At 42.0% G+C, this 20,274-nt stretch overlaps 1 protein-coding gene across 1 annotated transcript in view; it reads left to right on the forward strand.

The window, feature by feature from the left end:
- Window positions 1–12,236: 12,236 nt before the first annotated feature.
- The window catches only part of NPR3 (natriuretic peptide receptor 3), a 46,394-nt gene continuing 38,356 nt past the window's right edge, over window positions 12,237–20,274 (forward strand). The window contains exons 1-2 of the mRNA XM_050328773.1: window positions 12,237–12,942; window positions 17,511–17,633. Coding sequence (XP_050184730.1) covers window positions 12,237–12,942; window positions 17,511–17,633 — 829 coding nt within the window. The remainder of the gene's footprint in view (window positions 12,943–17,510; window positions 17,634–20,274) is intronic.

Consider the following 20,274-nt stretch of genomic DNA (forward strand, 5'->3'; position numbering starts at 1 on the left):
TGATTCCGAGGTGGTTGTATCAGACCTGAACCACAGGAGCGTCCACAGCTGTCCCAAGGGAAGGCTCAGTTCAGTGGCTTAGAACTTATGGACACTTTGAAGGAAAGGATGTGATAGTCAGGCATTTCATTTTTAATCTTCTTCCCCTCCTCTCCCGGCTACTGTTTTTAATCTAACAATAATATTTTTATTTAGGAAGCTTAGTTTCAGCACGTTCTCATGGTGGCTATGGACTCCCAGAGTGGTCAGTCCCAAGGCCTTAAGTGTGTTCGGTAACATCAGCTGTAATGGTGAACTCACTTAGTAGCCTAGTTTAAGGAAGATATTCATTACAAGATTTCATGTTTTCAAGAAATCCTGGCATAGCATCCTTGCTTTGAATAAGTTAAATCACGGGTCAGGGCTTGGCTTGGACCTCTGTCACCTGCAGAGCATCCAACACTACTTCTACCTCCTGGAATAGCTGCATCTCTTCATCTGCAGCAGTCATCTGGGAGCTTAGAGTGCTTCAGTCAGGTAAAATGTTCTCAGATGGACATCAGACCACCTCGGGCTCCACGAACTTAAGTGCTGGAAGTTTTGCAGTTCAGCTTTCAAATACTGATTATGTAGTGGTGAAGGATGGTTGAGAGAACATCACCATGCTATTTGATCACAAATGTAGGAGCTTAAACAATAATGCAAATGCTTTAATCTGTTTTTTAAATATGAAAACAGAAAGGTGTAGTAAACAGGAATTTAAAGACAGAATCAGGCCTAGATCTGAATAATTAATTTGTTGTCTGAAAGTAAAATAGCAGCAGCATAACTATTGGCAAAAACATTTATTGAACAGCTACACTTAATAATATATGTAAGATCTTCTGTAGCAATACAATGTTTAGTAATGCAAAGGATATTTGTTTTATAACACTAATTTTTATATTTGCAATATCTCCTAAAATCTTTTTTTGGTGGATGAATTAAAGATGGCTAAAAGGACATTGCAAAACTTATCGATAAATTAACTAGGGCCAAAATGAACAGAAAACTGCGCTGATACTGTTAAAGAGGAAAAATGACTAAGTATTTCAAAAGCAGTTGGGAAACTGTAGGAGAACTATCCCTTGTGCCAGAAGATGGCAGCAGCGAAACATGCTGAGCGGATAAGACACAAATTCTGAGGGAGACCCTGCTCACAGCTCTTGGCTCTGGAAACAGTATTTAAGGCAAAAAATACAAAACTAAATAACTCTTTTACTTACTTCACTCTTTAACAGCTTATTTAAAGATACGTGACTGAACTCAACCATAGTTTAATAGTATAAACTGATTTCAGTGTGCTTTAATGATTATCAGCAAATAAATGAATAGATGTTGCTGTTTCATGTGAAGTTTATTGGGAAAAATGTGGTCAGAAATTTCGATTGGAATTGCAGTGCCATTTAGCTTGTATTTCATTTAGAAAAACTAAAAATTAAAATGAAATCAAAATGCAAATAAAAATTTAAAATAATAAATGAAAATATAAGGAAAGAAACATATGAAAAAAGCTAATCAGAAATTTTGAAAGGAGAAGACACCAGCTGCGCTAGGGAAACCATCTAACTTGTGCTATGGCACTGGGCTTTCTGTGAAGTGTCTGGGTTTGTTTGTGTTTGTGTACATTGAATCTATTTAATCATAGATATAAATCTATCTACTGTTCACTGTGGAGTATTCACTAACTTCACAAACTTCCACCTAATTTGAAAATCAAACTGTATGAACACCGCCCATTTACATCCAGGGTTCAAAATATACCATTTGAATTCAGATTTCCAAAAACCCACTTCAAGCAAAGGGTTATTAGCTCCCATTACAAAATCATACACGTATGGGAATCTCAGGTGTGAAAATTGAAGTATCCTCATGCAGTTTTTTGTTGTGTTAATTTCACCTCGGCTGATACAACAAAGCATTAGTCTTCTTACATGTCCAGTATAGCAATCTAAGAAATGTACATTCAGAAACTGAAAAATGTGTGACATTAAATAAAAAAATTAAGTTGACATTAAATTTAAATACTTGTGGAAACAACAGAAGTCCTAATTCAAACTGGTAGAAAACTGAATCTAAACTGTAACTTTTGATATATTTTCAACTTTTGGGGCCTTGTTATTAAGAGAAAATAGTTATATATTTAGGAGGACAAGAAAAATAATTGGCATTTCACTCAACAAAGGAGACAAGTTTTGGGTTTTTTCCATATCTATGATGGCTTTGTGTACAGTCTCTGCTGTATATGGTCACTCAGTCTTCATTGTGCCGAAAGGTTTGACAAATATCAGGCTTTTATTTTTTTTTTTTTCCCCAGAAGAGCTGCATACTCATGCTTGCTAAGGAGAAAATCCTCACTAACAGCAAAAATCCCAGTGACCTTTTTTAGACTGGAAGCACTCTTCACAGAGACAGCCTGGTCCCACCTGTGTTCTCTGGGATGCAGGTCCTCTTCACTTGCCCTCCTACCACCTTGATACCTACAGCAGTACAGATAATGCATTCAGATTACTCAGGGTCAGTTTGTTCTCCACTACCAGGCAGGTTTTTTGAGTAAAACACAATAAAGGTTGTATTTGTTCAAATGTAGGAGACACCCAGTTTCATTGCTCATAGTTACAGATGCTGAGATGAGAGGTTAAAAATTCTAAGTGAACCTGTAAAGCAGGGTTCACTCCTTCACATCAGATAAGCAGCAGACTTATACTAGGAATCCTTAGGCCTTTCAAAGAAGTGACATGCTGGGTGATTTCCCCTCCTCTCCCCGCCCTTTCATCCTCCAATAAAATTAGATGTGGCTTTCTGGTTCTTTGCAACAAACATACCAATTATAACTCATACCTCATTTCCCTGCATCTCAATTTTGCCCCTAGTACACTTGGCTAAAATGTTCTAGCATACTTACTAGCTGAGTCAATAATATTTTGTTGTCTCACATCATGAAAAGTAGTAGGTGTGCATACATTCAATTGACTCAGATCTTCCAGTGTTCTTTTCATAGAGCTCATACATGTCAGTTGGGGGGACACATTATTAATCCATTATTAATTATACATTACTGGACATTATTATATACATTATTAATGTATTTAAGGTTAAGATATTTTTCCAAACTTTTTCCTTCAGGATAAACTACCCCTGCTTCACAGTACTGAAGCAGATTATTCCAATTTTCCAGAAAGATTTGCACTTCAAAACTTGAAACTATTGTTTGTTTTCCACTTAGGACCTTTTTTGGATATTGGTCTCAGAAAAAGATGTGCTGTCTGCAATTGTGACTCCCACTCTGGTCTCCACTCTTAGTCTTGTGACTGGGCTGTGAGATGTGGATCCAGAGCTCCTGTCTTCCATTTCCTGTTCTTTGGTTAAGATAAAACAGGGAGGGACCAGTCGTTAAAAAAGGGAAATAAAATGCTAGTGATTTCATATACTGAGGAGGAATGGTGATAAACTAAAAAAAAAAAAAAAAAAAAATTAAAATCACATGTCTTTGACTGTCGTTAATCACAATTTCAACTACTACAACAAAATAATGTTAAAAATCACGATGATACATTTTTTGCCAAACTTCTGGATCTTGGACACATCCTTGGATTTCGTAACTAAATTTAAACTAGTTTTTACTATAACTGAGCATCACCAAGCTATTGTACTACATAAAACTGTTTTGCCCATATATGGAATTTTCCAAAATACAAACCACTTTTTTGTTAATCTTTTTTCCTAACAAAGAACTATCATGGTTCATTTTAGTGTGTATTTCAGAATTGAAAGTCTGAGAGTATGGTTTTTGTCAGAAATTTTTGTAATAATGGAATTCCCTTTTTGCCTTATAGATATCACTGATATTTTTTCCCTCACAATTGTATTTTCTGTGCCTATAACAGCAGACAGTGGATATACTTACATAATACCAATACAATTAAAAGTTAAATTTCACAATTTATGAAATTGGAAAATATAACTAGCACCAAAAAAAAAAAAAAAACTTAGCCTGGTCAGACAACCTTCCTGATACTCTCACCACAGAAAGTAGTGATTTGCATAATACTGAGATGGAACTGCTCCTTCATCTTCTCTGTGGGCAGAATCCTCCATGCCATGGCATGACATGGCACATGGGCAATTATTTACATAGTGTAATTACAGGCAGGAAATGCATTTCCCAATCATTTCTTTGGTACAGTCCATGACCTTCAATGTTCCAGATTCAATTTCTTATTCCAAGCATTCTCCATCATTACTCCATAGCACTGGGAATGATCTCCAAATATTAAAGGACAAAAAATTCTTGCATCAGCTTCTTCTGCTAATGCTCCTTCTGATAATTTTGAAGGGAAATGGCAGAGTACATGGAAGTTGTTTTCTAGGATTTTCTTTCCTTTGACCATATTTTTCATTGACGTTACGACCTAATTTCACACATTTCCAGTGAAACTTATTTTATTTGAAAAGTCTGTTCTCATTTTCTCTTTTTAGCTATGACTCAGATGTTCTGGTGATCTTTTCATTAACATCCCTTTTTAATGATGTTTCATGGACACAGTCCAGTAACATTTCTTCAAATAAAGAAGCACATGAAAGCTGATGAAAAGAGGGACATCTTAACTGTGAATTTTGTCAAAGCTCTTGTGACAAGTTATATAAAGGCTTTTTCCTTTGTGTCCTTTTCACTTGGAAGTATCTGGAATATCACTAAAAATTATACTAAACTGGTAAATTGTTTCAAGGTTTTATAACTACAGGGAGAAAGGACAGAAAACTCCTTAGTTAGCAGTGGCTGCTGGAAGATGGATTCCTGAGGGACTCCATTGTTAGGTGCTGATCAGAGGAAAAAGGTATTCCCAGGGGACATACAAAGTTTTATTTATTTGCAGTGTACCTAGACAAATGGGATGGGATGTCTTGGCAATAGCATGGAGCAGAAAAAAACCTAACTGATCACTATCTTTAAAACATCTGTTCCATATGGAAGGACAACAATCTGTCTTTTCAGTCTTCTCTTTTCTGTACTAAGCAAACTTAACATTTGAAGCTTTCTCAGGGGGACAAGCTTTCAGACGCTGGTTCTTCCCTTCTGAACTCTCCAGTTTGTCTGTGATTCTCTCAAAACAATAATGCTTAAAATGTAGTACTCCTGCAGAGCAGAGAGGACCATTGCTGAGACCTGAGGCAGAGCACTTCAGTTAATATAACACCATTGTATCATTCACTCTCCTTCAGTTTGTGATTCATTAGGATGAGCAGTTCCATTCTGTACTGTTTTTTTGTAAGCTTTCCTGAAGGGAAAACCACTGGACATTAGCAAATTGCTTCTTTGACTTCAAACTACCTCTCCAGTTTGCTGGTCACAGATTTTTAGCATGTACTCCCTCATACACCTAGCGATTTTTTGGACAAGAACCAACACAGCTTGAAATATCCTTCTGGTTTAACACTGTGTCATCTAATCATGCAAATGTTCAGTAATTAAAGCAGCCTATATTAATACAGACCCTTTTTCCTCCATAAAGTGATTATTATCACAACTAGCTGCACTTCTCACTGCTCTCATGTCTCCTTGATGGCTCTGCATTAGTTTGTTATGATTATGGCTTTGTCTTCTTGTGATTCTCTCATACCTGGGAAGGACTGCATTGCTCGTCGTACATTGCCCGTGCTGCTAGGCTGTTTACATAAAGCTTTCCTTCACAAATAACATAGGGTCAATCACCCCTTTAAACAATGGCACTGCTCAATGTAGGCACTAAGGGTTAACCACAAGAAAAGGAAAGATAGTAAACCCCCCCTATTTTCTACATATATATATATATGTATGTGTGTGTGTGTGTGTGTGTGTGTATTTTATCATCTCGGTCACCTGCCATCTTGGGTGTAGCTGCCTTGGGATAAGAAATTTGTTGCTGCAACTCACCTGGAGCTGTTTTCTCTGCTAAAGATTATCACGCCCTCCAGGCTCTTGGCATTTCTTCACGTGGAGCCGCTCCCTAGCTCGGTTCTGTCAATGACCTACTTTAGCAGAAACACCTTTTACACTCAAATCATACTGACAGAATGAGGGTAAGTAGCAATTACATGAGCAGTTGGTTCTGACATACCTGGAAGGGTAGAAAAGTCAGACAGCAAAACCCAGCCAGACAGCCAGATAGGGGCTGGAGACCCATTCCCAAAGCCCCTTCTTTCATATCAGCTACTGCCAGAACAGGCATGACCTGAAGCCATTTTTTTTGTCTTTTTTTTTACTCACAGCAGTACAATAGATTTTGGCAAGAACAGTTGTGAACAATAACCCAGTAGTCCCTCTTCAGCTACAAATTATACTGTGGTCTTGCTCTGCTCTGTCCTACACTGGACTAGCTCCCAATTGCCTTTGAGAAAAGCAAGTTGGCCAAACTCATCTGCCTTAAAAGATCTGTCTGGTATTAAAAGAAGAACAATGAAACAATTAGTGTTGAAAACAAAAAGAATTAAACCTGGTATTTTCTGCCCTTGTTTTCCTATGTGAAAACTGTTGGGAAAATCTGAGGGGAAAAAAGAAATTTAGAATTTCTTACTTCTTCAAAAAGATATCTAATTCCTGCTAACATTTCCACAACTGCGTATGTTTGCTCTTTCCATCTGTTCGGTAGAAAAATACATCAGGAGTTGTGGGGTTTTTTATAAATGTAAGCAGTGTTTCTGTCCTTTTGACCTTTGTCTATAAGTGCACATACAGGAGAATGAGTTAAATATTTTCAAGCAGGTTTTTCTGTGTGTGTATGGGACAAAAACACAGTGTCAGCAAAAGCAAAATACACATTTAAAAGAAAGAACAAGCAGCCTCTTAAGAAATACATAGTAAACTGCACAAAAAGATATCAATTCCTAGAAGTCTCTGTTGTCAATGTGCAAATAGAAGCTACACTTCCAAAAGGCCTTTCTGTCTTTGCGTAAAGCATGAGGACACCTCTATTTCCTCTCCCTCCTCTTCTGGCAGCCTGAAGAAGTGATCAGTGCTGAGTGCCTGCCTTATATCAGGAACTAGAACCTGTGAACCTCTGTCCATTTTGTTTCCTGAGCCCTTATCCATCCTGGCCTAATTAAATGACATTAACTGCTGTGTGAAATGGCCAGTTCCTCATTAAGCATAACATCTCCTCTTTTGACTTGCTTTGCTGTATAACCCTTTATAGACTACTGCCATCCCACTCTTTGCTCTGTGCTTTGTCTTCCTTCATCCACCCATCTGTTCCTGGAGCTTTTGTCCTTCTCACTCAGCAATCTCATTTGCTCCCATTCCAGTGATGTGATGACAAATGACAAATGTGTATTCCACCAAGTCCATACATTCACTTTTTTAATCGCATTAGTGCTTTAATAAACTGGAAATGACACAACTCCTGAAGCACATATTTTTATTGAATTAAATATTTAAAATATTTTTCAAATCAGCTCATTGGAACAAGATCTGTCAATACTATTAAAAATGTTTTTTCCACGCATTCCCCATACTTTAATCATCAACTAACATGCAAGAGAAAAGACAGCCAGAGATTTCAGCACTAATTTCTACTCTAAGGAGTTTCTACCTCTTGTTTCTGGCATCTTTCTGCTGTCCTTTCAGATCTCTTCCTTTGCTGTACCAACACAACCACAAACCTTATCAAAGAACTGATTTGGCTTAAAAAATAACCCAAGTTTCCCCTCAGAATATTCTTAGAGGTCAATCAGTTCCTGGGATGATACTAGTATATAAACTGACACTGCCCATAGAGCTGAATATCCAGGCAAAGCATAGATGTGTGGTTTCTTTATATTGTAAAAATACTGTTCCATTTATATGGGAATACATATGAAAGTAGCACTTTGGAACAGTTCCTGTTTTGAGTTTACACATAACATAACAGCAATCCAGTTCCTTGGTTGTCAGTGGATCTGGGATGTCAGATCCCAACTGTTCTGAGGAACACCAATTTCTAATATTTCTCTTACAAGCAATAGGAGTACCTACTGTAGAGTTACTTCATCTCAAGCAGAAATATTCCTTGATCTCTAAAGCCTTTTGGGTTCTCTGGACAGAATTGCCATAATGTTCGTAAGGCACACAAGATATTTGTATTTCACCACTTGCTATTTATCTCAAACTATGGTTGTTTGATGGAGACAGATGTACATGAGGAACAAGGTGGCCATTGTCCCATGCACTCCAGTAACTATCCAAGGCTGAACTATCTAAGAAATGGAAATGAAAAACAAGTGAAAATCACAGTGATAGGTGGATCCAAACCAAGACAATTTATCCTCCTAATTTAATTTAGTTAGCATAACAGTCTGTTCTATTCCCAGATATTATCCAGAATTACAGAAATTGGCTGCCTAAACAAAGTGAATATTTTGTAATGTAGTCTAGGCAGAAGAGGAAAGTTGCAGACAGGCAGTATGAGCCAAGGGTTATTTATAAAGTTACACTGTTAAAAAGGATGCAAGAGTTGCATTCTCAATATTGCTCTGATGACTGAAAGTACTTGCAAAACAAGAGGAAATGTGGTGATACTTTGTTTAAAGTGAAAATAATTGCAAGAACATCTTTCTTAGAAATAAAAATAGAACCTTAGAAATAAAATCTTGAAGGTTTTGATGTCAACTTATGATCGGTATGTTCTTCTATAGGCTTCAGTGGAGCCATGCATGTGGTGTAAAATGCAAATGACTAATGAAAATAACATTTGCTGTGCATAAAGCTGTCTTTTGCCCATATTGCATGTTGTCTGGGGTGGCAGGCAGCAGACAGGAAGTGTTATTCCTCCTTAAAATTTCATGACAAGAACTTTAATTTTTATTATTTAGGGAAAAGAAAGGAGTGTGGGGCAATCTTTTTCATCCTATCTTCTCCTGGTTTTCCCATTTGTAAAATAAAAATTACATCCACCTGCCTGTCTTTACCATACTTGGTGCTGTGAAGTGGAAGCTGTATACATATGCATGCCCAAGTTTTGTGTGTAGTTTTGTGATCTTGTAGTTCTCATGTACGTATCTCCACAGAAGTTTGTGTCACTTAAAGGAAAATGGGGAAATATGTCCCCTTTCAATTTATTTTTTTTGGTGTCAGATTGGCTCATCTTGAGTTTTCATCCTGCAGTATTTTCACCTGAAAACAGTGTTGGCCTTTACATAACCTAAGTATATGAAGGCAAGGTCACAAAACACAAAAAGAGACACAAGATACATCATGTTGTATTTTGAAATCCTGTAGGTATGTTCCAGAAGAGTACAGATTCCTTAAAATAAAAAGATAATAACTTTCTTGAAAAACAGGGGAAGAATTTGCAAGTCTGAGTGGCAGGATGTGTTTGCAGTACAGATGATATTAAAGTATTTCATCTTTTCAGCCTGTAGGTGGGACTGTGTTTTCAGCGAACCCATCTGTGAAAAAAATTCTGAATCTGCATCGGCAGCTCAGGCTGCTGCTAACGCTAGCTGGAGTGAGTCAAGTGATTCTTGACTTGTGCTTGCATTATTTCTGGGGAGAAAATAGCCTGTGTCCGAAATTACTTTAGTCCTAAAGGACCAGCCTGAAATCTCTGTTCTCACTGAAATCTGTGGGCATTCTGCCTGCTGCAAATCCACAACTGCAGGATTTGTTCCTATTAAAAAGCATTTATATAGCTGAAAAAAATAATGTCTGTGGAGAAATGTTGAATTTATAGCTGTAAGTGAACTAATGATGAGGCAGATTAAGTGACATTTTGATTTGGGATTAACAAGTAAATTCTCATGCTCAGAAAAAAATTCCTGGCTCAGAAAAATAAATCAATCACAGGCTGGGATTCTTCCTCATAAAACCTCTCAGGGTAAAGAGGAACAACTGAAATGCTCACGGCACTTTGGACCCACAGAGACACTGTGACTCCCCTAATACTGAGTACAATTTCTCAGGTAAGGACCACATACTGTGGGCCAAATGTTTTTGTGAAAGTATTGAAATTGGACTTTGATGCTACTGCTGCTACACAGGACTGCCTAGATGCCTTTCGTTTCTTTTTTTGCCTCATGCTGGCCCTGCTTCTCCCACTCTTATTCATTCCCAGCAGTACTTTACCTCACAAGGAGCAGCTCGTGTGAAGGGATAGCAGCCCTGTGATTTATGGGCTTACTATCTCTTCCGTTGTGTTTACACAGCTTATGCTTAAATAAGACAGCTAGGATAGTATGGAGCTCACATGTAAAATGAAAAAGTTGTTCTGGTGGGGGTAGGAGGAAATCAAGAGAGATCTGACCAGATTTCAGTGTTGTAAACACATCTGTAGGGTCACCATAAAGCAATGACTACAAAGGTCAGCATTTCAAAATGTGTCTTAAGAAAATGTTTTTGCAAGCTTTGTGGTGAAGATGGCTGGCGTGTTGTATATTGTAACATTCTGCTTAATCTCTGCTATGTTATACGGAGTCATTTACAACAAAAAATGCCTGACATAACTTACAGCACAGGAACACACAAAACCAGCTTCACCAGGGTGGATGTTTATGTAATCTTCAAGAACACTCTGAAGTTTGATTCAGTAATCAAATAAAACTACGAGAGGCACATTTTTCAGAGACACTACCCATCTTTGAATTTCTGAGCTTCTTTATTTTACCGAGCCTTGTTAGATAAATGCCAGTGATTATTTCTGTACTTCGTGTTATCCAGTTTTCACTTCACTTCTCAGTTGCAATTGCACAAGCACTTTCAGCTTTTCTTTATTTAATTGAGGCATCTTAAAGGTGAGCAGATGGTCACCCCAGGCGTGCAGGTTTCCCATTCATAGCTTGCAGAGCGAAGGCAGCAACAAAAGTAAAGTTTACACATGCTGCCCTGACAACGACCTCTATGCTGAACTAAACAAACCCCTTCTGTAAAGCCAGAAGCAGTTCACTCACCTTTCGAACGCGAACCTGGCACTGTCTGAATAACCATAAAACATCAAACCGTGCAGCCCTGCTCTGGTTTTGAGGATATGTGCTGTTACAGGGCACAGAAAACTCCAGAGAGAGCCATCCTTTAGGATTTTGCTGTCAAAAAGCATCAGGTATTCCAAAGCCTCTTTCACAAAGCATTCTGCACATTTCATATTACTTTATTCCAGAAAAGGTGTGCCCATTTTAAATGGACGCTAACAAAATCTTAAGCATAGCAGCTTTATGGCCAGTGAGTAGAGCTGAACAGGGATGCCTTTCTGACTGGGCAGTGTTGTCACAAGAATTCAAAAAGTTCTTTTTTCACAAGAAAATAATCTCAGAAAAGGACTTGTCTCCTTCACTGGGGGTGACCTCTGCTGCTTGGGGCATGAAATTGTGTCTCAGACACAGCGGGAAGTGACAGAAAAGTGACTGAACCTTCTTGGCACGGGGGTCTCTGAAAGACCCCAGAGGGACACAGGCAGGGGTCACCTATCCAGTGCCAACTTCCTTATAGGGTTATGCCGTGCACGGGCACCTTGCGAGGAGATGGAAGCCTGTGTCTTGCTGCAGAGCCCTTCAGGCTGCTACCTGCATCCCCTGGTGCTGATGCTGCAACCTCTCCTTCCCAAATGCCCCAGCCCTGCGGCGCACCGACCACTGAGCCCTTGGCGTGGCTCAAGTGCTTTTCTTATGCAGCTTAAGCAGACTGGAGCAACCCCAAAAACTACGCAAGTCCAACGGGATCCTTTTACTCCCCGGCCCCAATTGAAGGGGACTCGCGTGGCTGGGGCGTGGGGGAGGGCAGCGAGCCGAGCAGGAAGGTACACGAATTACACACACATCAGTGTCAGATGCGTGCGATAAGGACACCCCCCGCCCGCCCGCGGAGGTGTGCGGGGCGGGGGACCGCCGGAGGGAGGGGGCGGGCGGGAGGGAGCGCCCGGTCCGGCTCCTCCTGCGCACAAACCCGGCCGCACCGCGCTGGGTGTGCGGAGACGCCGCCGCTGCTCCCGCGCTATTTAAGCGGGGAGGGCGCAGCCCGGCAGCCCCGCGGGGAGATCCGGCGGGGGGGGGCGAGCAATCATAGTAATAATCGTCTATCTCTAAGAGAACGAGAAAAGCACAGCCGAGATGCTCCGTCCGTGACCCGCAGGCGGGGAGAGGGGTGGGGGGGACAGGTTGTGAGTCTGCCAAACACCTGAGAAATAAAGCACGACCGAACAATTTTCGAGGCGGGCGGGGGAAGTGGGGGACGAAAAGTTTGCCGGAGCTCGGGCTTCTTGGGGGGGGCGGGCGCGATGCCGCCTTGGCTGCTCGGCAGCCTCTGCTGCGTGCTGGCGGCGCGGGCGGCGCTGGGCGGCGGCTCCGCGGGCGCGGAGGAGGAGGAGGAGGAGAAGCTGATCCGGGTGCTGGTGCTGCTGCCGCAGGACGACGCCTACCTCTTCTCGCTGGGGCGGGTGCGCCCGGCCATCGAGTACGCGGTGCGGAGCCTGCGGGAGAGCGGCGCGGGTCTGCCGCCCGGCTACACCTTCCAGCTCACCTACGAGGACTCGGCGTGCGGCAACCGCGCCCTGTTCAGCCTGGTGGACATGGTGGCCCTGCAGCGCCGCCGGCCCGACCTGCTGCTGGGGCCGGTGTGCGAGTACGCGGCGGCGCCGGTGGCGCGGCTGGCGGCGCACTGGGACGTGCCGATGCTGTCGGCGGGCGCGCTGGCCGCGGGATTCGGCGCCAAGGGCGGCGAGTACTCGCACCTCACCCGCGTGGCCCCCGCCTACGCCAAGATGGGCGAGATGCTGCTGGCCCTATTCCGCCACCACCAGTGGAACCGGGCCACGCTGCTCTACAGCGACAGCAACCCCGAGCGCAACTGCTACTTCGCCATGGAGGGCGTCCATGTGGTCTTCCAGGAGGAAGCCTTCCACATGGCCGTGCACAGCTTCGACGAGACCAGCCGCCACCTCGACCTCGACGACGTCGTCCGCGCTCTCCAGACCGGCGAGAGGGGTGAGTGAGTGTCGGCGAAGCGCCCGGCTTGGCTCCTCGGTTTAAGGCTGGGGCAGTGGGAGCCCACGGGGAGCGAAGGACCTGCGGGATGTGGGGGAATCATGGTCCGTCCGCGCCCTTGGGGAAACTCGCTGCGGTGCTGTGGCGGCATCCCCGGTCCGGGCATCCCCCGGCAGATGAGAACTAACAGCCCGGAGTGAAAGCACTGCCCGCAAAGGTTCACTACAGCTTTGCCTCCCAAGACGGAGAGGGCGGCTCTCTTAGGGACCACGATAGGAGGGTTTTGTGGCATAGTAAGAAATCTGCTTTCTGCTGACAGTCTGGTTTACTCAAAATTGCCCATATCTACAGGGCAGCAAATCTGTTGCTTATTCTCTGACTCTGTAAGTGACTCTGTAAATTCAAAGACTAAGCAAAGATGTTTTCTTCTCACTCTACTGTGTCTTGTAGCGGGAGCTCTTTTCACACTCCTGCCGTTGGGAGCCCTTTCGAGTACCTCATAAATTATAACAAATGCGTTTAGGGAGGCGGTCATTTCAGGAGTTGAGTGCATGAGAAACACCTGAGTTCGTGCTGTGATATTGCCAATTGTTAGTGAATCAGTGTGGAGATAAGTGACTTGTAAAATGTCTTGGACAGCTACCCCGGGCTCTGCATCGTGAAGCAGTAAAACAAAGTGCTTTGAAACGTGCAGTTTAGTAGTTTAGATGCGTTTTAAAGTGAGATCTTGCCAAGCAACGTGTGGGTATATGGACTTATCAGAAAGATGTTTTCTGTTAGAGGATTTTACCAGGCACAGGCTTTCCCGGTAAGTTATTGTGAAAGAAAAGATGTATTCCAGGAGTAGACCACATGATAAAGTAAAAGTACTTCGAAATCTTCTAAAAGAACCATAGATAAGTGAAACTCTTTGTACAATTGTTACATATCTTTGTTTTAGAGTTTTCAAATAGCATCAGAATTGGACAGAGAGTGCTATGTGGGGTTGGCAGAAGTGGTGTTTTGGTGCTGTAGGCTGTGGATGGAGCAGCATTGCACTTGCGCTGCAAGTGAAATCATTATTGCCGTTGCGCTACTGTGAAATCCTTAACATGTGCAAGAGTGTGTGTGAGATAACTGAGGTGTAACAGCATATGGCTATTTAATTCTCTATTCACTGTTTTGCTCAGTAGGTGCTTAAAGTAGAGCTTTCCTTGTAAGTATGATTCAGAGAAATGCAATGAACGGGGGAGAAAGAAATGTGTCAGTGCTGGAAGAAAGCCCTGTGTGGGGAAAGATGCTTGTCATGTGTCTGTGTGTGCAGCTTTCCTAATGCTGAGAGCGTAGCAGCATTCTTAGAACAGGAAAAGACAAGTGCTTACTCCAGCCCTACTCTTCAGACTATGCTGACAGTCAGGGAAGAGAGGCTTGATTTCAATCTGATCCTAAATGCTTTGCTGAGGTGAGACCTTTGGTCTTTCACTATTCTGTAAGTTGCAAATGACTGAGCAGAAGCAGTAATTTGCCCCCCTTGTGCCCTGTGGGGTCCCTCCCTTCATCTCACCTCTTCATTTGTCATCTGGCTCATGCCGCTACTGCAAAATTCAGCAAACGGGGCCCCCAGCCTCCACTTGTGCCTTTCTGACTTTAAAGACTGACTGCAGGACTCTCCTGGTGCATTCCTTTGTAATCCTTCAGGTTACCACAATATTTTAAGTTATACATCATGTGGGTGCAACTGTGTGCTTTAGCTGACCAGATGTGGTCTTCGTGTTTTGGGGGAACTCCTTGGAATTCCCTATTGGGGCCAACAGGGCACTGTCCAAGGCGCTTTATAGAAATGTTTTTGTTTGGTTGGCTCCTGTGTCACAGCTACTGTGACACTCTGCTGGGCTCTGCCCCTGTACCATCTCATGTTTCTGCTGCTGGCTGGGGTCCCACCCGAGTGGTCAGGCTTCCTTGAGCTGCCTGGGTGGGAGTGGGCTTTCAAGCAGATACAGAATATCTGCTTGAAACTCTCCCAGAACTGAGAAAGAAACTGCCCCACTAGCTGTCCTCTGGGGCCCGAGACAGGGCAGACCCCATGGATTAGGCTGCTGCTGGCTGGGGGTTGGCACTGAGCTCTCAGCAGTCTGGGAGGAAGAGGCACACTCAACCATACACCCATGTTTACCAGGGACTACCTGTTCAATCCCTGGAGCCACTTGAAAAAAACTAAAGTCTCGGAGCCACAACAAAATCATGAAAAATATGATAATAAAAGTTAGGCACTTGTCTTCAATTAATTTCATTAGTAGTTCATATTCCCTTATAGGCTCAGTTGACTGCACTGCAGACTTGATGCTGTAGGCTGAGGTCACAAATGCAGGACTGTGCTTAAATGCAAAAGCATATAGTTCAAGGGATGTGTGTAGCAAAGGGAACACTTACTCCTTTAGCTGGAACTAAACTCTAAAGTATTTGCAGGATGAGTCAATAATCCTAGTCAATAAATTCAGCATGTTAGTGATAGAATTACTGTGGTCTGTGTGTATTATGCTGGAGGGAGAACATTTTGTGTATGTTTGCTCTTACGTGTTTGTATGTACACAACAGTATGGTATAGATGCAGATTAAATACATGACTTACGTTTTTTGAAGAGAAAGGCATGTCCATAGTTATTTGCTTCAAAATCTTGAAATATGTAATCTTTGCTCTCCTGCTGGGTTAAAAACCCCATCCAAATAGTTAATATTACTTCCCTTACATTCCTTTAGAGGGTTACAAAATATGATTTAATGTATTTTAAAGTAGTTCCCCACACACACTCTTTCTTTTATTCCTTTTGCTCAAAGTCTTTTACTGGTGTTGTGGGAATCTCTTTGATTCCATCTACAGATTACAGTTTCATGATAGATGTGAATTGCAAAGGCAAAGTCAAGGGAGAGTTGAGAGGGCAGCAAGGAAACGTTTCAAAAGGAAATCTCTCACCTATACTGAAATTAGGAACAGTGAGACAAATTCATTCCTGATGTGCATCTGGAAAAGATTTGGTCCAAATTTTATTGTAAGAAAATTTTTTTCTTCCTCTTTTCCTTCATGTTAATGTACTTCACAATGGTCATGAAATATGTCTTGCTCTGTTGCTCTGGAAATTATTATATTACTCTACTATAATCAGTAGAACAGAGCTATGCATGGTATAACTCTACTGAAGCATGGGGATGTACTGAACGTGACTCACCCTGGCGGCACATCTGGAGGTTATGCCTGTGATGGCATCCAACCAGAAAAGCAATGGGGGAAGATTCATTGTGTGCGAAAAGATTTGGCCTGTTTGGCCTTTTCATTTCTTATAATAGAAAACACTTCTACCCAGAAGAGCTGAATGTGGTTTTGATTCATTTTTATTGTTGGGTTGAAAATATTTGCGTACATTATTGTAGCTTTTGAGTCCTGCCATGCGTGACGGCGTTCTTGGAAACGTGCGCGCAGTTGGTTTCGAATCATCGTCCTGACAGGATCTCTTACGGCTCTGTTGTAGGATATGGCCCCGAAGCATGCACTGATAAAACACTTTGCTGCTCCCTGTGATGTCAGTTAGCTTCATACCTGTAGTCTTGTGAACCTGCATAGAAGTTTATAGTATAACATGCTCTGTCTGGGAGTTGTCTCCCTATTGCTGAAGACCTCACCTGAGTTTCTGCTTTCCCTTTGCAGAAGGAAGGGATAGCAAGGGGAGTAGTCCCCCTGCCCAACAGATACAGGGAGAGACCAGTAAACCACAGTCGTCACAGTGTGAATCAGGGTGCCCACACAGAGTACACCTGTGGGCTTGTAGGTCCCACTGCAGCAGCAGGGCCTCTGCTTAGCTCTTAGTGAATGATAAATGAAGCTCTGTGGTGTTTAATCTTGTACCCATCTTTAATCTTCATGCTCAGAAAGTGGCACTTAGTTTTCCCATTTCTTAATATTAGGCATCCCATCAAAGAGTGTTGCCTAGACTTATTATATGGTCTCTGGAGAGAAAGTCATATTCTGGAGAGGTTCATACCACGGCCCCTGCTGCACAGGTGCACAGATGCTGCTCTTCCTTAAGTGCAGAGAAGCAATAAATTCTATATCTAAATATCAGATAGCTGAGGTGTAGGTGATTGAATCAATGCCAGACTGTTGAATGGAATGGAAATTGAAATGGTAATGCCATGGTATCACCTTAATTCTCCATCTTCAGATTGTCTTACATGCATGAAGAAGTAACAGCAGAGGCTTCTAGTTGCAGTCTACTCTACAAAAACGCGGAGCTAAAAAAACCTGGAGCCAGAACTTATCACATCTTGCAGGGGTGGTACAAAACCAGGTAACACATAGGCTCTATTTCCTTATCTTCTTCAGAGGAGACAAGGGAGGAGGAAGCCTTCCTGTGTTTGCTGCCTGTCTTTTCAGCTGTTTGGGAAATCAACTTTGTTTGTGATCTGTGTTGTCATGTTTGTTGCAACACTGGGAGGACAGCTGAGGTCACTGCTTCTGGCAGTATTCATGCTTAACAGGCTGTTCCCTAAAGTTCTTGAACTGCTTCTTATCTGTGTTTCTCGTTTTCTTCCACCAGTTGTAATCATGTGTGCCAGCGGTGACACCATCAGGAACATCATGTTGGCTGCTCATCGGCAAGGAATGACCAATGGGGACTACGCTTTCTTCAACATTGAACTCTTCAACAGCTCATCATACGGTAGTGTTTTTCTTGCCCAGGTGTATTGCAAAGTCTTTGGAAGCTTGATAGTATTTCTGGATTCATTAGCCTCAAAATACGCAGCACTGAGTCCCAGGAAACACCACTGTCTCTCTCTGTTGTTGCAGTTATCTGCCGCTTGGGCTGTGGCATTGCAGAAAATAAAACAAACCTTGTGGCTGTAGTTGATATTGGGTGGGTCACAACATACCACAGGGGTTACTTATTTTATTACTTTTCAGGGAATCAGCACCAGGCACAGACATTGGTTATGGTGTGGGTACCCCACTGTGCAGTGTGTGTGCTCAGGTCTAGGTGGCTTCAGATTTTTTCAGAAACAGTGTCTGCAAAAATATTCAGCCATGCTGTGCTGAAGGGAAAGCACTGGATGGGACACAGGCAGTCCAGATTTATTCAAGTGGATAAAAGTTACTGACTCCACAACTAAGTGAAAAGGATCGTATTTGTCAAACTAAACCATGATTTCAAAATGTAAATTAGGTGCATTTTCTTTTTAAAATATACCTAATTTATCTATATGCCATAGTATCAAATGTAACTGCATGTAACCTGCTCTTAGCTGCTGCAGCTGTCTCTCTTAAATTGTAATGTTGGAGCAACGTGTTTGCTGAGTTCAAATGTTAGATGGCTGAAGCTGGGGTAAGTTAATTTCCTGGAACTAGGTCTTAGTGAAGTACCAACATGGCTTTTGAAGGGAGAAGCTTCTTTTGCAGGCACAGAGAAAATAATTTCCCCCCTGCGGATTGCTTTAACTAATCCACTACAATAACAAATTATTTCAAATTAAAAACCAAGTGGAAGTTGAGAAGAAGTGAAAATTTTTGGTTTTTGTTTCTTTAAGCCTCAAAGGCTGACCAACAGGAACAAACAAATTCAAAGGAGGTTAATGTATTTTTTTTAATTAATCAATTAATTACAAATTATGTTCTTTTGCATAAATTTTTTGTTACCCATCTACCACCTCTGAGATTATTTCACAGTAAACAATGCTGTTTGACATGCTGTATAATGAAGATATGTAACTCTTTGAAATCAGAGATCTAGGTATATACAAAAGTACAGATACTGCTACATGTCTAGGTTAGCTAAAGAGTGCCAAGTTTTGCCAGGTAATAAGGAAATTGCTCAAATAACTAAAAGATAAAAGTGTAGAACAAGATCATAACCAGTGGTTTGAATCAAGGTTTGCTTGTTCAGTTGAGTGACTTTAGAGTGACTTTATCCCTGGTGGCATAAACAAAACTATTTGGCATTGCAGCTTTATTCAGGATCAGAGCAAAGAGCTGAAATTCTACCCATATCAGCAGTCACAAAATTCTGGAGGTTTTGGCCCTTGTGTTAGGCCGTGGGAGTTTTGTGGACTTGACTTTACTAGAAACCACTGATCAAATAACTTTTCTGGCTGCCAGCATTGATTCACAGTAGAAATGCATCAGAAGTGATTTATCTGGCCATGGGCACAAGTCTGTTTGTGAGCTGGGCTGTCTTTGGAGAGAAGTTGGCGCTCCTGAACAGCAGTTCACCTCATCCTGAGGTATCCATTGTGGCTCAGATGCATCCCTTACAACTGATGGTTTCCTTACCTTGGCTGAAATGGGCGCAGGGTGTAGTAATGTAGAGATCACAGATGATGTGGGATGGGTGTCCCCAGTGACGCAGCACCAGGTAGATAGCACTTTGTCCAGCCATGTACAGAGCAATGCTGGAATTCTGACATGCAGCCTCTGTGGGGGACAGTGGTGGGAGCAATTCCCGTTTGCCCCACGGTTTGTTGGAGCATCAGCACCATCTCCTTTGCATCACAGGTACTCCTATTTTCTTGTAGCTTTTCTAAGGGATTAATGAGAACTGTCTGTCTTCTGATGTAGTGTAGTTGGAATGTGGCATTTCCTGACATTTCTTTTAAACCAGTTTTTCTGTTTGTGGATGTGTTTCCATGAGATGACTTGTGCATCAGAAGTTGACTTCTATGCAGACAGTCACTGCATATGAAAAGAAAGCGTAAGAGAAGTCTAGAGAAATTCTCCCAAAACTCATTGTTCCCAGTGCCTGGAGATACTAGATTTGGTACCGTATAAAATCAAAGAGTGGGAGTGATTGGGCAATTGGCACTGCCTTTATGTTCAGATGACTTTATTGCAGTTTGTTGTTGCCCTCTGTTCTGAATATTTTTAATTTTTCAGAAGAACAAGCATATTAAATGTCAAGGCTGCAGTAATTGTTTGCAATTGTACTGTAACGAGATGACCTCCCACAAAGTAATTCATGAAGGAATTTAAATATGTAAATTATTCTAGGAACGCTGTTGTGCAAGTGTACTGTCCCCACTCTGTGTCAGGATTTTTAAAAAGAAACACGTATAGTGTCCAGGATAGAAACTTACACTACCTTGTATTTTTGCATCTATAATCTTACGCTTTTTAGCTATCCCATCTCCATTTGTAAATGCAAAGCCCTCCTTTCTGTAGTCTCTTCTGTACTTGAATGCTGCACCTCTAAAATGCAGATACCCAGCTGGGGCAGAAGCTTTTCAGCTTCTAGACTCCTGCAGGGCTTGTACTCTCTTTTGGGGAAAGCAGCAAGATGTGCTAGCTTTCAGTTGCTGGATGTGCATTTCTTT

The sequence above is a fragment of the Myiozetetes cayanensis genome, unplaced genomic scaffold (assembly GCF_022539395.1).
Source record: "Myiozetetes cayanensis isolate MyiCay16 unplaced genomic scaffold, myiCay2020 scf4, whole genome shotgun sequence".
In the NCBI taxonomy this organism is placed as follows: Eukaryota; Metazoa; Chordata; class Aves; order Passeriformes; family Tyrannidae; genus Myiozetetes; species Myiozetetes cayanensis.